The sequence below is a fragment of the Simochromis diagramma genome, unplaced genomic scaffold (assembly GCF_900408965.1).
Source record: "Simochromis diagramma unplaced genomic scaffold, fSimDia1.1 OVJJ01000123.1, whole genome shotgun sequence".
NCBI classification, from domain to species: domain Eukaryota; kingdom Metazoa; phylum Chordata; class Actinopteri; order Cichliformes; family Cichlidae; genus Simochromis; species Simochromis diagramma.
Genome location: NW_024386778.1, coordinates 931,119 through 947,372, shown reverse-complemented (window position 1 = coordinate 947,372; position 16,254 = coordinate 931,119). Strand labels below are relative to the sequence as shown.

The window sequence follows — 16,254 nt, the reverse complement described above, 5'->3', positions numbered from 1 at the left end:
CCACTCAGGCTCAACTTAGCGTTCCAATAACTTAAACCAAAACCTTACTAATGTTACAGTTATTCAAATATTTAAAACAAAAACACTGACCACCTTCTTTGCTTGTTATGCTCTACATCTGCAGTCATGCTCCAGTGTACTCGAGAGAGAAATGTTCTTAAATGATCTGCATCATCAGGCAACAGTATAACCCCGCAGATGCAATTAGTTCTGCTTTAAAAAAATGACTTCTTGTGAAAAAAATAAATTAAAAAAAATCAGTCAACCTTTCCAGCTGAGAAAGAGCACTTCCTGTAAGTAAAAAGCAACGCGTCTCGTATCTTTAACAACTAGCGTTTGGTCCAGACCAGTCATTTGCTTTAAAGGGTTTTTATTATTTATAGAAAATTACATGGTTTGTTATGCAGTTTATCAATATGTATGTATTAGTCAAACACACAAAGTAAAGTAACATTGGTTAATACTGAAATAAGAAGTGCATCATTGTAAAAGAGGAGCAACAGAGCCTAGATAGCAATCAGCAAACACAAAGCTAATGTGAGGGTCGACCGAAGAAAGGCAGAAAAACCAAACGGTCAGAAATAAGTTTCCATGTTTGTGTGGAAAATAGCAGAGCTGCATGTGTGTAGCCAACAGCAGCACTGACAGATCTACTATAGCCGGCACGCTGCTATGAGCAGCTAGGTGGCATGGAGCCGCTGTGGGGGCCCATCTCCCCACTCCGGTTATAATCCTCGCCTTCAACCAAGAAGGCATTTTACACTCGGATCCCTGCTCCGCCTGAGGCAGCCATGCATGGGAAATTGAGCTGACTGCTAAGGTGGTGTCCAGGGATAGACCAGAGGCTGTGTGGACAGACAGAGAGCAGGGTACACACTTCCTCGCACACCACACTCAACTAGAGCCCTGAATCAGAACAATTCTTTCAAACAGGCTGACATATCTGAATTAGTTCAACTGACTGTCAAAAGACAGAGAAAAAAAAGACCTACAGAGTCACACCTGAAGGTAAACATCCAAATAATATCACAGAAACAGAGCAGCATACCTGTCCTTGTTAAGGTAGGTCATCACAGGCACGGGGTTGAGCATGTCCCTGCCCATGGTCCAGCTGGGTCGGTAGATGCAGTCCTCTGGTACTTTGATAGGTGGGAGACACTGACTGGGCAATGTCTTCAGCGGGGCAAACATGGAGCAGCCTACAAATAGCTGACACAGCTCTGGCTTGTACACAAAAGAATAGTCCTGCAAAATGGACAGAAAATAAGGCATCACTGTGTCTGGTCCTTTGGGGGGCGGGGTAGCCACAAACACCCAAAAGATGAATCACAAGCATCCCAAACAAATCCTGCGGCAGCTTCTTTTCACATTCAGATATTACCTGATACACAGTTATTGTATTGACAGTTTGCATGTTCTGTTTGGACGTGCTGCAGAAAATGAAATCAGATGCATGCACAGGCAGGACATACTGGTGCTGGCCAGATCCCGTTTGCAATATTTGCATCACTAGATTACTTTGATACTGGGCCAGTTACATTTTTGTTAAAAAAGATCATTTTTCCTTATTTTCTAGTAGATGTTTTTGCATGTTTAGACATAAATCACCCTACAAGAAGAGCCCTCTGAAGCACGACAGACAAGAAATTCTAAATTCTGTGCATCACAACAAAAGATTGCTGTTCTTGCTCTTGGTATCCAGCAGATTGCATTGCGGCCCTTGATTCCAAATCTGTTTTAAAAACCAAATCCACCAATAATCACCAGCTTTGACATCTACAGTTTCTGGCAGTAAATCCTCCCTACAGAGTCAGTCAGTTGTAAGTCTCACACCCACCTTGATCTCAGATGGCTTAGGGCTACAGAAGCTCTCCTCCACCTCAATCTTGAAGTGCCCTCCTAGAGTTGAAGGGCCTTCCACTGTTGTCATGCCCGTGCTGGGCTCCATGGTGCAGTACTCCTTGCTGCACATGTTCATAGGTGAGTATCCCATGATGTGCTGCTCCAGGGAGGGAGGCGTGGGAAACATCTGGATTAGATGATCTGAACCTAGAATAGAAGAACCAGAGGGTAACGATGTAGGTCAGACTGAGGCTATAACGTGTCTGAAGAGGAACAAATGCAGGAGGTTTAAGGCAAACGTCTATTGCAAGACTACTGCTGTTATCACACAGCTTACACTGGGGATACAAGTAATTATAGGTCTGTATCCTATGTTTAAACCGCACTTCACAAACCATTTAGTAAGATAGTAACTACGGAAATAGCTTCACAAAAAATGTTTCAATTTTAGCTTTAAGTGTTACTAAGCGTTCTGCCTGCTGATGCATGTTTTATGTTTCTGTAATCAAATATGACAGCCATGGTGGTGTTACAGGCAGCTATAGATAGCTATGTGACTATCAAACCAATGAATGTCTAATTCCTTTAATTCCTCTAACAGGACTATCACCCTCATGTGAGGAAAAGTTTGCATTTGCATTAGATATTCAATGCAAGACTATTTTCAGAATTCAGCTGGGCTGTTGAAACTCAGCTGTTGCAAAGGTAGATGATAGTGAAACCAGCAGCTCCTTTTTACATTTCTTGCATTTACATAAAGATAAGTCTGCAGCAGAATCCTGGTTAAATAAATAGATGGCCACAGTATGCTGAGGGAATATCCAACAACTAACTACTTTTGCTATTGTGAGATGCATCTGGGAGACCACACACAATTTAAAGTAAAGGCCACGGCCCTGGACTGTACATAAAACTAAAGACAACGGTTGATCTGAGACCAATTTTCCTCACAGTGAAATATACAGCATCTTTAAAAAGCTCTAGTGTCCCAGTGCTCCAACCAACACTAAGCAACAGAAACATATTTTGTTTTTGTTGCTTAGAAAATCTCAGCTGCAGCTGACCTCAGACTAACAAACCAATAACTTCCAGCAGCAGCAGGTTTCTAAGCTGTCTGGTAGCGAACAGTCACACTTTTCACCACTAGGTGGCCAAATCCAGTCTGAGCAACAACTGTGTTTGAGCTGTAAAACATGAACTTCATTTAGTGGATTAAAGGATATGAAACCTTTCACCTCAGCTGAATACTAAGCATGGGGAATACTGTGTTTATGTCTCAGGTGGCTTCTGGCAAAACCTCAGTGTATAATTCTTAATTTTCAGGGGCCTCACAGGTGCGACCAATCTGATTCTACATCTGTGTTTGGAGCCTAGGGAGGCATGGCACATTAACGTGGGGGGGGCAAGAGAGACAGTGGTGGGAGACTGAGCGATACATACAGGGTACAGGATCCAAGATGGATGATTTGTTTTCCTTGTTGCCAAATATCCCGTCCGTTCCATTCACTGGTCGCCTGGAACCCGGCTGTAGGAGGGAGAGGGACGAAAAAGAATAAAAACACCTGATTAAGTCGGTATTTTTGAGTCAGTAAATATAGCTATTAATTCATTCCTGGTATTAGTCACACACAAATGGCTTGTAAATACCAGAGGTACCACTGCTCTGGCACAAAAGTGAAAGACACACAAAACCACACTCAAGATCTCTACTGACCGCCAGCTCATCCTCATCTGAGTTGAAGAGGTTGTCCAGGTCGTTGATGGACACCACCAGGTCCGTCTCGTGGATCAGGCTGGTGGAAGTCACGCGGTTGTGAGGCGCTGCACGCTGAGGGTCTGAGCACACAAACACTGCTGTAAATACTTCTCTCTTTCCATAAGTAGACGGCGGCTGTTTGAGAATCCACTGAAGGCAGCAACGTTGCTCTGAGCTGTGATTGTTTCGTTAGAATTCTTCAAAAATTCAATTAGTGAAATGCTTTCAGCATGACAAATCTGTTATATGAGATTTAAATTAAAAGTAATTGAGAATGAATGTTACTTATTTGGTAAATTAATTTCTATTGACATATTGGAAATGTAGCTAACAGGTTTCAGTCACTGTGGTGGCTCGCCAAAACCCATCTGAATACTAAAATGAAAAACGCTGGAGTTACTATGTCGGTCTTCTGAGAGCAACAGTACAACTGAGTGTGTTGGGGTGATGCTGGAAACAGGCTGCTTACCATCTGATGGGCCGGTCCCTCCATCCTCACCCTGTGAGAGAGAAAAGAGATTGGCTGCTTAGACCAACACAAACACTGAACTGTTACTGACACGCTGTTTCATAGCTTCATTAAACAATATTCTCAAATTAAATTGCACCGATATCAATGAAATTCTCACACAACTGCATGGTTACAGGCGTGTCAAATCTTTTAAGCCCAAAGCTGTGATTCAGAAAATGTACAAATAAAGTTGATGAACTACAAAAACACAAAGAGAACCATTTCAAAAGCCACATGCTACCTTATCCAATCAGTGTGCAAAATAATTCAACCTATCAATAACAAAAGTACAGTGAGAGAGGCAGACAAACGGGGAGCGGTAGATTCTCGTGTCTGCTGAGGCAAATAAGATTTCCAGTGCAGCCCAGAGTGAAATCACGATCCAAGGAATGGCCTGTTAGGCTCCTACACAGACATCGATATCTGGGAGGCCTGGCCTTCTGTGCCAGCGTGCTCTTGTGGCGTGTTGTGTGTACACTGTGTGCTGAGCAGTTTGAGAGGGGAACAGCAATGTTATGTCCCAGCCATTGATTTCATTACGCTCCAGGGTTTTCTCTGAGTAACGCAGGCTTTAATCTGTCTCCCTTAGAGGCCCAATCCAGGGCAGCGCACAACATCCCCACCAAGGCTGCAATCTATAGGCGGCAAAGACACCTTAACCCCTTATCAATAGCGTAGCCTTGGGTGGGAAGGTGTGTTAGCATCTGGCAAAAGACTCGAAAGCAGCCCAGCTTTCTTCTCCGTCTCACAAGACGAGCCGCCAGTAAGTGATTTAATAGTCTGATGAGCAGTAAATATGTCTGACTCGACAAATAAGCGTTATTAAAATAATGACTTAATCTCACATTAAGATTTAATTTGACACAGTAAAGTTAACCTTCACAGGCAGATTCTGAAGGTTTAGATTAAATATGTGGCAGGTAGGAGGTGAAATTCATTGCAGCTACAACGATGAATGACTCAAGGGGAAAAAACAACAACAACAACAAACTGAAAGACAACAAAATTCTTAGTTTAAGAAATAACCAGTGCACGCTCACACGCAGAGCATGTGGTGGATGTGCACACACAAAGTAAAGCAGACAGACGGAGGAAGAGCTCCACTGCACACAGTGCTCTTAAGAGACTTCACTCCACCGAGAGCTGCCTTCACCCTCACATTTCTGCACACATCGGGGGCGTGCAGCGGGGCCGTAACCAGACAGAAGAGAAGGAAAATAGTTGAGTGCGCTTTTTAAGGCTCAACGCTTCAGTGAGTCGGGTTTGTGGCACTGTGACGTCCCGCTGGGGACGGGGACACAAACATCGAATCTCCCTTTCAAAATCGTACCAGCCAACAGGTGGCCCTTCTCTGGAACCAAAGCTAAAAGCTGCAGAGGCGGAAGCAGAGCAGGAGAATACAGCGAGGAGGGGAAGGAGGAAGAGGGCAGATCAAATAGGAAAAACACAACAACTCAAAGGAAATTGGAGAGGCTAACTATTTGGTGTTCCTTTGGGCGCAAACAACAATAGTGATTCAGGAATGGTTTCCTGCTCGTTTAGACTTTGGCAGTGAAAGCGGATGCATGCAGAAAGTGGTTGCCCTGTTATTTTTAGTGCAGTGTTGCTGAGGATGCGGATGGCCTATTTTCTAACTCGCCTGCTCCCGGATCTTAAAATCAGCCCTCTTGTCCCTTTTTCACCCCAGGCAACTAAGTGAAAGACGGCTTGGAATAAAGCGGTGACGCTCAAAAAGGCTTCGCACCAACACGCCTTCTTCAAACTGTTACTGCAGCTTTCTGTAATATATCCGATGGACTGCGGCTACAAGAGCAACTAAAAGCAGCCAAACCGCCTCGCACAGCTGTTTTCTAAGCAGGTAAACCAGCATTAAAACTAGCTGGACTTCAAGGTGACGAATCCACAGATAAATCACGATAGAAGTCTCACGTGATAATCTGCCTTTGACAGGAATATCTGCTGACTCAGGTTTACAATCATTACGATGATCAGAGGAAAGCAGCTCAGCACATTTAATCCTCAAACATGCCTCGACTATTTATATTTAATGTCACTTCATGCAGTTTTTACTCCTCATTTATTTAAAAGCTGCAGTTACAAGTTGTTTAGAATAAAATGAATTTATATTAAAACCAACAAGGAATTTTCTTTTTTGGAACAAGTCCTTTTTACATGGGATCAGTGGGACTGGGAGACTTCATGGGATTTAGAAACTACCAGCAACATTTGTGTGTTTTGCGACACTTTCACGGAGATAAGCAAAGTCTGAAATTTGGCGCTAAACAACTACAAGCTGCAGACATAATATTGTGCTAAATAAGCTGGGTCTATGAAAAGAGTGCACGCTACCCATTAGGGCTGCACGATTAATCGTTAGAAAATCGCGATCTCGATTCATACTTATGTGCGATCTCATTTCCAAATGACAACGATTTAAAGAAAAAAAAAGAAGAAAAAAAGACGACGACGATTGTACCGCATTTTGATCCGGGACGTAATCTGCATGACAACAAGCGCTCACTCTTCCTGCTCAACAAATGACAAGGGCGGAGCCTTATACCACGTGATACAGAAGCTGTGCCGTGTGATGCTAAAATTAGCAGGGAAAAAAACAACGGAGAGCACGTCAGGGATGACGAGAAAGTGACAGGAGAAAATCCGTCCCGGTCAACCACCCAAACATCAATAACGGGAACCTTATACAGCGCTTCCCTATACACGTCGAACTCCCGCAGGCACAAAGAAATTACGGAGGCTATCACTTATCACCTGACCACAGATATGGCTCCCATCAACACTGTGCAAAACGAGGGATTTAGGAAAATGATCAACATCCTAGACAAACGCTACACAGTGCCGTCCCGCAACTATTTTTCTATTGTTGCACTACCTGCTCTATACACGCAGCGTCGAGCAACGGTGGAGACGGAATTTCAAGCAGTACAACATTTTGCAGCAACAACAAAAGCGTGAGACATTTGTTGATTTTATGTTTATTTATTGTTTTTATGTTCAGTCTCAACTGTTACGAAGTTGATGTGCAGTTAATAAGTGCAATAAATATTTATACTGGAAAAGAAAATCGTGAGAGAATCGTGATCTCAATTCTAAGCCAAAAAATCGTGATTCTCATTTTATGCAAAATCATGCAGCCCTACTACCCATCTCATCTCCCATAATCATTTACACTTTATCTGTGAATAGATCTCCAGTCTGTGCCCACCTGACTTTGTAAGTTTAAACTTTCATTTTTTTCACCAGCACAGCAGCCATAAATCTCATAAAGGAAAAGAGACTGATGGGAAATGTAGTGAAGACAACGACAAAAAAAGAAAAACACCAAAATCATAACGATGTTCAGGACATGATCATTCCCCTCTGCATTTTCACCTTACAAACTATTAGTACAACGTGCTGTCAGTGTCCCTGTCCTGTGCAAACAGAGCTCAAGACACAAATATGGAGACAAGAAAGTGAGTAAATGATAATAACAGGATGTTGTGGATACCGTGCTGGTCACAGTTAGAGGTTCTATTTTAGATCTAGATTGCAACAGTTACAATTATAACTGTAAAGATTACTGTTACACAAATATACAAATAAGCAATTCTGATCTAAATCAGAGAATGAAGACCATCCAATAAATGGCACATGGCAGAGCTGGGAGCTGGTTTGCAGCGTACCTTGTGGGTGACTTGTGCAAAAGGTCATTTTGCATTCACAGAAAGTGCCACTTTTTCAGTTCTGAAAATGTTGCAAAATCTATTCTGAATGCATCTAAATAAAGTAATGGACATATAGGAGAAAATGTAATAGAGAGCAGGCAGAGCTTACAGCTTACTGTCTGATGTTCTTGTCAGAAGAACAATAAGCAAAAGGGGCCATTTTTACAGCAAGGTCGGCATAATGCATCCATTACAGCGCGCAGTAAAGCCGTATGAAAGATATCCTGCTAACAGCTGAGGAGCATTCCTCGCTCCTCCACTTGGCTGGCCTTACCTTGTGTTTCTTTCCTGGCTCCCGCTCCCCGCCTGACTTATCCTTCTTGTTGGAGAATGTGAACTTGACATCTCCTTCCTCAAAGGCGTAGGGGTCGACCTCAGGCTCGTGATCTCCATCTGTTACAGCAGCAGCAAGATGCTGGTTCCTCCTGGCTCGATACATCTGCACGCGTTCTTCGGAAACCTTGAGTGGCCATTTAGACGTAGACATCACCCTGGATAGGGGATAAAAAACGCAGTGACTCCTAGTGTTTAATGTAAAGATCTTCATAAAGTAGCAGTCTAACTGATGATTGGGATTGTGTGTGAACAGGGTGAGAGAAGAACACTGCCCCATCTGCTCTGTTTTGGTGTGACATCATGTACCAGTGTTTTTTACTAGAGTTACAGAAATGGCAGTGACTGCAACTGGTTCTGACAGCCGTCATGCAGAAGAAGCCTCCTGTTTGCTGTCAGACAATTACATTTCTGCTGGCTTTATGAGAACACGGTGGCTCTGACACACAGAATTATCACCTGTTGCATCACTCATCAAAAACTCTTCTGTAGCTCCGACTCTGGCCTACGTGTTCATCATATGTAACAGCCCGGGACGACACGGAGAAGAAGGAAACCACTGGCGGAGGGGCTCATTCTGTTTAGGCGTTATCCTTGGCCTTCCCTGCCAGCAACAACTGTGTTTTTCTGTCCTCCTATCACGCCTGTCCAGCTTTGATGCAAGGTGATGGTGTGCAGTGACCTGGGTCAGAGCTTAGCCAATATTCAGAGCTGTAGCTGGGGGGATTACAGCTAGGATAGGCCATCCAAGTGGCTGGCCCCACTCGGGACTGCATAACTTCCCTGATAATTCCCCTCTCTGGCCACCCTGGTCTTCACCCTGGACCCTTCATGCTGCCACTATCTGTGATACCTCACTAGCAGCTGCAGCTCAGTCAAATGCTCTCTAGAACCTGCTAAACTGATAACCAGCAGATAGTACTTTTATCAGCTCCACCTCTATTACAATAGCAGTGTTTTATCTTTATCCAACTCCATCATTACTCTCTCCCTCATTGCTCTCTTGTGCTTGTGTGTAGGAATCACTGAGTAGTGCTAGCCCTGCATATTGGTGATGTATGAAGTCAAAAGGTCACAAAGCTGTGTGTAGCTAAGTGTTACACTGAACAGGAGGAATAGGAGGGGCAGCAAGGGTGAGGAAAGAGGAGGCAGGTGTGTTATTATTTTTTTAAACTATTTTTTTCTGGGCTGTTGAAAGTGCTTCAAAGCGGCTCACTGGCACCGTATACAAAGTAGGAAAGCTGGGATAGCTGGCTTTCCCAAACAGAGGCCACTGAACGGTGACTGAAGTGTAATTGCCACTCACTCTGTGACCGACACCAGGTTGTCTTGTGATGCGGCTGCCTCCTCTCTCAACTTGTCTCCAGGCAGCAGCGGCGTGGGCAGCTCGGCTTCTTTCCTTCGGGGTAAGTTGAATAACCTCCATGGTGCGTGGGAGCTGTCGTCCTCCAGGTTGATCGCTGCACCCACATACACGGTAGGCTCAGGAGGCTCGGAGTAGGCTGAGGTCCCGGGGTGGGGGTTGGGTTGATGGGATTGGAAGTGCTGATTCAGAGCCTCTGGCCCTCCTTGCTCCTCGCTGCTGCCCTTCACCCCGACCAGGCAAGCTTCCGGCTGCGGCTGGTAAAAGTGTTGGCTATTGGGGGTCGAAGGGTTCTTCATGCCCTCCCCTGACTCCTCACTGCGTTCACAGGGGTGGGGACTAAGTGGTGGGGGCTGAGGGGAGTTGGCCTGTTCTGATGGCCCAGTGCTAACGCCCCCACTGTGGAGCTGGGGAGCTTTTTGGATGGCAGATACATCTGCAGAGCGAATACTAGGAAATCTTGCTCCATCCTGACTCCTCAGGGCCAACCTTTGTCCAGCTGTTGCTTCTGTGTCTATGGAGGCTTCGTCGCTGGCCAGGCTGCGATGATGGAAGGGTGTCTGGGGTCTTTTCTGCTGCTTGTCACCCTTCTCTGGCTTCTCTCCTCCAGTTTTGTGCTTGGTCGGAGGTTGGGATGGCTGGCCAGCTGACTGAGGCTGGCCCGTGTTATTGGCTGTTCGCTGCTTAACTAATTTGTATCTGCAGGAGAGCAAAAACAGGGAAATGCAGTGAGACCGTGACGTACTGATGACAAGGAGCAAAACACTCGCACATACAGAGAGTCTTTTACGAGAAGTTGTGCAGCTCGTGTGAAACTTCCTTTTAAGCCATCGCATCCGTTGCTCTTATAAAACATCAATTAGCCCAATTATGCTCACGAGCAACAAGGCAGCACCGCCCCCCAAATTTATCCCAACACAATTAGCAGAGAACACTTCACGGATCAGCTCCAGAGTAAAGCTGTAACAGCTAAACCACAAAGGCTAATGCATAGTCATACATTTTTTAATTATTCACAGTCAAACTGATGGCATGAAAAAAAAATCATCTTCTAAAACATCAATATTGTATTTTCTCTCAGACAGCCAAACAGAAATTAATGAAGCACATTCACAGAGTGCTGTCAGAAGAAAAGAAACAAAATATATGAAGGATTCACCAGGGCCATGACCTGCTAGAACACCCACCTCACCAAAGCCCCTCTCCCGTACCTCACCTTGGTATCACCTGGCTCCTACATCCCATCAGACACGTTTCAAAGAAAAATAGTCTGAGGTCACCTTTTACCCTCCGTTTTGACGGCTCAGCACTCACGCTGCAAGCAACACTTACACATCAGTGTCCCTCTTTAATAAGCAGGCTTTGTGTGTGACCTCACATTCGCTGTCAACATAAACAGACACGTATGGCTTCCATCTACAAAACAAAGCTAATGGACAGTAAAACTGGCAACGCACAGCTTCCCATTTATGTGCTGCCAAAGAGTTGGGTGCTTTCCAACAAATTAACATGCTCCAGCTGACTGGCCCAATTCACTCTGCTCATCTGCAGTCCAAGGTGCACGAGCCCGGTGCAGAGGATTCCCCAAACACGCACACAGATCCACTTTAGATAGCGCTTTATTATCAACCACAAAGCAGGACTTTCTTTCAGTTGGTTTGGACTTCTGACAAAACCAGTCAAGCATCCAGGCATAGAGTATACTGGTTAGATGTGCAGACTGGAGTGGTCAGGCTTGCGTTTCAGCGGATTAAACAGCTGCCTGTATCTGCAGTTTGTCAGGAGGCAGAGAAGATGATGACCGTGGGACGCAGACATAGCAGCATGCTGTTTACGATGATCTAAAAACTGTCATTAAATAAAATGTGATAGACAAGAATGTCTATATATTAACCAGAGAGGACAAATATTAACCGTCTGCAGGCACAAGCAAACAAAGAATAGCATTTACAAGGTGTTAGACTACTGCATGCAAAATGATATTAATGCATATGATGGGTGTGTTATTTTATCCTAAATAAATACAGAGGAGGTTGTTCAGTGAGGACTTTATAAGGACAGCTGGGCTGATTCAGACATATAAAACACCAGTGCAAACACATGATCTGAGCTTATTTGTTCACATTAACAACACACATTCCTTTTACCACCCTCAACAGCTACATCAGAGGTCAAACTATTCTTTCCGCCTGAAATCACTCCAGTCAGTGCGGGAATAAAAACGTCCGACTTACAGAAACACACAAGCCAGCAGAGGTTTCAGCCCCGCCACGGCTGTCGCTTACACAAAATAGTGATAAATTGAAAAATGTGAAGAATAATATGCTTGTCAAAGTCCAGACGCAGATGTAACTTGCAGATATTTTGCTGAGTACGGCCCTCTGCGCTGGTGTTCAAAGCCCTGTGGACTCCATGTAACCTCTTTGAAATGTCTTTGAGCGCACACATATGAGCAATACCTGTGTGAACTGCACATCGACTGACCTCGAACAGCTGCAGTACGACCTCTGTGAAGACTCCACAAAATCCCAGGTTCCCACTTTCTCACTTGGCTCCTCCTCGCAGGTACCGTTGGTTGCAGCTGGAAACTTTCGCCTAGGGAGTTCAAATAAATAAATAAAAAGTCGAAACGAAATTCCATTGAGACTTTTCAATTTCCCCAATTCTTTCAAGCAGCATTTATGTGAACAGCCCCATCCACTTTTGATGACATTTTTCTTTCACATACAGCAGCGATTGGTAAAAGCTTTGAGCCACAGCTGATTTTATCACCCTCCTTGGAGCGGTAATGGTTTGGCTGACAAGCTGACAGCTAACGATAGCCAACGTTTTGTGCTTGGTCAAGAGGCAACAGATCCCAAGGTGCACCCAACGTGTCAGAGTCACTGCTGTAGAATAATCAAAACAACCCAAGGCCTAAAACTTTAAGCTATTAATTGACTACCGACATTTATATCTGTCCAGTTTTCTTCAGAACTCAGAGTTTATAGCAATAATAAAAAGCAGACAGAAATGTAGCAGAATAATACATCTATGTCTGTGCAAGTAATGTGGCTATTTATGATATTTCTAATTAATATCAAATAAGCAATAATCAGATCTTCAGTTTTATCTACATTTTATATACGTATATAAACACAACTCGCTGTAATACACACTCAGTATTTCTGTACAGAGGTAACTGCTCCTCTTCTCCTGCCAGAGGTTTCTTCCTGTTCATCACATATATCGAAATAATATATGTTTTTAACCAGGAATGATCACTGACCATGTTTGTACCAGTTAATGCACTGGAATAGATTGATTTTGCTAAAGCATATAGTTGGATCAGGTGACCCTGAATCCTTAGTTATGCTGCAATAGGTGTAGGCTGCTGAGGGATTCCCATGATGCACTGGGTGTTTCTTCTTCACTCACTATGTGTTAACAGACCTCTCTGCATTGAATCACACTTGTTATTAACCTCTGTCTCTCTTCCACAGCATGTCTTTATCCTGTCTTCCTTCTCTCACCCCAACCAATCACAGCAGATGGCCCCGCCCCTCCCTGAGCCTGGTTCTGCCGGAGGTTTCTTCCTGTTAAAAGGGAGTTTTTCCTTCCCACTGTCGCCAAAGTGCTGCTCATAGGGGGTCATATGATGGTTGGGTTTTCTCTATATGTATTATTGTAGGCTCTACCTTACATTATAAAGTGCCTTTGGTGCTGTGTAAATAAAATTAAATTGAATTTACTGTCAAATATTTTCCCATAATCATACGGTGAAGACAATCAAGTCTGATTGAGAGCAAAGCCAATGTAACCGATAGGTGATCCATCCATCCATTACGGCATACCTTGTGGCAGTTTTCATGTTTAAGCACTCTGCACAATGTCACACGTACTTGTTCTGGGCTCTGTTGATATTGCACTCTTGCCAGACACGCTCCACCATCTGACTGGCTAGCCGGCGTGGAATCTTTCCTCCGTGGTGACTTGTTCTGTCCACGCTAAACGCATCAGATGATGAAGGCATCTTAACCCACTTCTGAGCCGAGTGAGAGTCCACTGGGGATGGAAAGAGGAAGGTTAACAGACCATTTGACAAAAGATGACAAATTCTTCCTGTCATGTTAAGAGAAATCCTCAACTTAGGACTCAGCAGGAGTCTTATGTCTTTACCTGTCTGCGCCTCTTCGGGTGATGTGGGAGGGGTGAGTGTCACCAAAGACATGGCGGGCTCTCGCTGGGAAGCAGGCACTTGGTGGCCACCCGAGTAGACGGCAGTGCAGTGGGAGGACCCCACAGGGGTCACAACAGGGATGTCTGACTGGGGTACCAGCACCAGGCAGGCTGGGTACACCATACGCACACCACCTGAACCAAAACATGCAAAAAGTTCAGGATCACAAATCAGTCAAACTAAACTAGAAACTCTACACGTGAAAAAGGTATTCTTAAGATTGTGGATTCAAATAAAATAAATACTGACCAACGAGGACCTCAACAGAGGCCAGAGATTCATCCTCCCAGTCCATGTCCTCTACTTTGTCCTCTGACACGTTCTCCTTGGCACTGGGACTGATGGGATAGAACTGGTTCCACTCCTCAATCAGCTTCTGGGTAGGTGGGTCTGACATCTTAAAGGACTGGCCAGTCAGTGTTCCATTTAGACCAAATGGACTCAGGATCACTAAAAAGGGGGAGGAAGGAAAAGCAGCAAGAAGGAAAGAGTCAGCATAACTTTGGGAATCTTCCATTCTGCATCTGCATCACATCTTCCACAGCTACATTTAAAAACTAGTTCCTGTTTTCCCATTACATCCTGGTCCCTTTTTTCTCTAAATCCATACCACTTGCAATTCCTTTCTTGTCTGTTCTTATTGTCGCTAAATTCTTCACATCATTCATCTCGTCTTTCTTTGTACATGTGTTTTCCTTTCATTGTCATTCTGCCATCTCTGGACGAATCAGGAGCGCTCTGACCTTTCCAGACGCCAATTATTGAGAAGCAGCAGCCTCTCAGAGCCCATAAACAGAGGCTTATAAAAGGGGCCAGTCCTTGGCAAACACACTTGACCTCACAGACATATGAGAGTGGCAGAGAGAGCCCATCAGTCAGCTTACAGAACAGACCAACATCCATCAGCCAAATGCAGATAGCACCATAAACTAACATGCATAATGCATACGTATGAGCACAGAAACCAACTGGAAACATGCATACACACACACACACACACACACATCATCTTGCTATGCATCCATTCTCCTTTCTCTTTGTCTATTATGCATTGAAATGTGGAAAGGGGGTATAATGGTTCTACGAACAGACTGGCTTGGTGGGTGTGTGAGTGAGCATTTGTTAATGTCCCTCTCTGCTCTGCCTTCCTAGTATGTCATTACTAGACTCGATGGCCTCTGTCCCCAGGTATTGATTGAGCGGCTGGAGCGCAGAACAGCTTTCATGATAGGAAAATGGCAGGAGACAATGGAAAAAAAGGAGAGGGTAGAAAAAGAAAGCCTGTGTGCACAAATAGTCTTTCCAGGAAAGAGCCTGGAGCTTTGAGCATGTGCAGATAAAGTCCCATTTATGTTCAGTAGGTTATTGGAGGCAGCCATTTAACACATTTCTATTAAGCAATTTTTAAAAACCTATATGTTAGCTTTTAATAGCAGGATTGAAGTGACCCACCTGAGTAAACACACGAGGGGCAAAAAATGATCGAGGAGGTTAAAAAGTAGTTACAATGAATCATTAACTTCAGCTCTTTGCATCAAAAGCTTCCAACTGTGGACTTATCATGAAGGAGCAACAGGAAACAAGAACAATCACATTCTGTGGCAGGTTTGGTTGCAAGTGGATCCTTTTAAATACCGCGTGGAGAAACGGAAAAGGCTCAGGAGCAACCACAGAGGGCAGCAGGCTGTACACCTAACTTCTGGACAAGATGAACAGCTGCTTCCTGTTTCAGTGAAACTTGAAGTCACACCCTGATTATCCTCACTTTTGACTGGCAATCCAAGTTTGTTTTTGGTACAACTTTAAACAGATTCACTTGCTGCTCATCTGTTGTGCTTCTGACAAAGTCGGGGCTCAAGGAATTCTGCAGCATTTAACCGCACTTGCTTTTACAAGCCAACCATGCCCGTTATCAAACTGACCAGGGCTGAAATCTTAAGGATTACAACTTTAAACGACACTGTTTGGACACAAAGGGAAAAAAAGTGACAAACAGATCCGACACTTCGGGATATTTCAAGGACGGCGCTGGCAGGTGGCAGTGGGAGATAAGTAGCACTGCAGCAGATTGGAAGCAATGTTGAGCTTCACCAGACAAAGTCAGGTGACTTGGAGGAATAATGTTATTTTGGTTTTACTGTCAAATGAACCTCAGAGCATTTAAAAAAAAGAAAGAAGTTATAAAAACATGTCATCTAGACGCGAGCCCCGAACGCCCCTCGGCGTACTGTTTCGCTTCAGCCTACAGAACGCACTACCTCAGCGAAAACAACCCAACAGAGAGAAGAACAAAAGGTTATTTACGTTGAGATGCACGACAACATCCAGCTACGGACGATCACATTAACCTTGATTAAATTCAGCCCTGCTCCTTTTCTGCACTTCTTGCTGTGCGCACACGCGCTCGTAAGACCTCGGGCCAATTGTGGAGGAGAGATCAAATTCAGCACAATTATGGAAATGGTTTACCCCCCTCCCCCTGATCGCCACCGCACCTCATCCTCC

General features: G+C 44.4%; 2 protein-coding genes across 2 annotated transcripts in view; one reads left to right on the top strand and one right to left on the bottom strand.

Moving 5' to 3' along the window:
• Positions 1 to 16,254, top strand: part of LOC120720571 — a 914,567-nt gene that overhangs the window by 668,792 nt on the left and 229,521 nt on the right. The window lies entirely within an intron of this gene.
• med13a (mediator complex subunit 13a) overlaps positions 1 to 16,254 on the bottom strand; it is a 66,371-nt gene that overhangs the window by 10,704 nt on the left and 39,413 nt on the right. The window contains exons 5-15 of the mRNA XM_040012985.1: positions 13,999 to 14,199; positions 13,689 to 13,883; positions 13,412 to 13,574; positions 12,015 to 12,125; positions 9,474 to 10,229; positions 8,109 to 8,325; positions 4,068 to 4,098; positions 3,557 to 3,678; positions 3,283 to 3,367; positions 1,838 to 2,049; positions 1,049 to 1,245 (exon numbers count right to left, since the gene is read on the bottom strand). Coding sequence (XP_039868919.1) covers positions 1,049 to 1,245; positions 1,838 to 2,049; positions 3,283 to 3,367; positions 3,557 to 3,678; positions 4,068 to 4,098; positions 8,109 to 8,325; positions 9,474 to 10,229; positions 12,015 to 12,125; positions 13,412 to 13,574; positions 13,689 to 13,883; positions 13,999 to 14,199 — 2,290 coding nt within the window. The remainder of the gene's footprint in view (positions 1 to 1,048; positions 1,246 to 1,837; positions 2,050 to 3,282; positions 3,368 to 3,556; positions 3,679 to 4,067; positions 4,099 to 8,108; positions 8,326 to 9,473; positions 10,230 to 12,014; positions 12,126 to 13,411; positions 13,575 to 13,688; positions 13,884 to 13,998; positions 14,200 to 16,254) is intronic.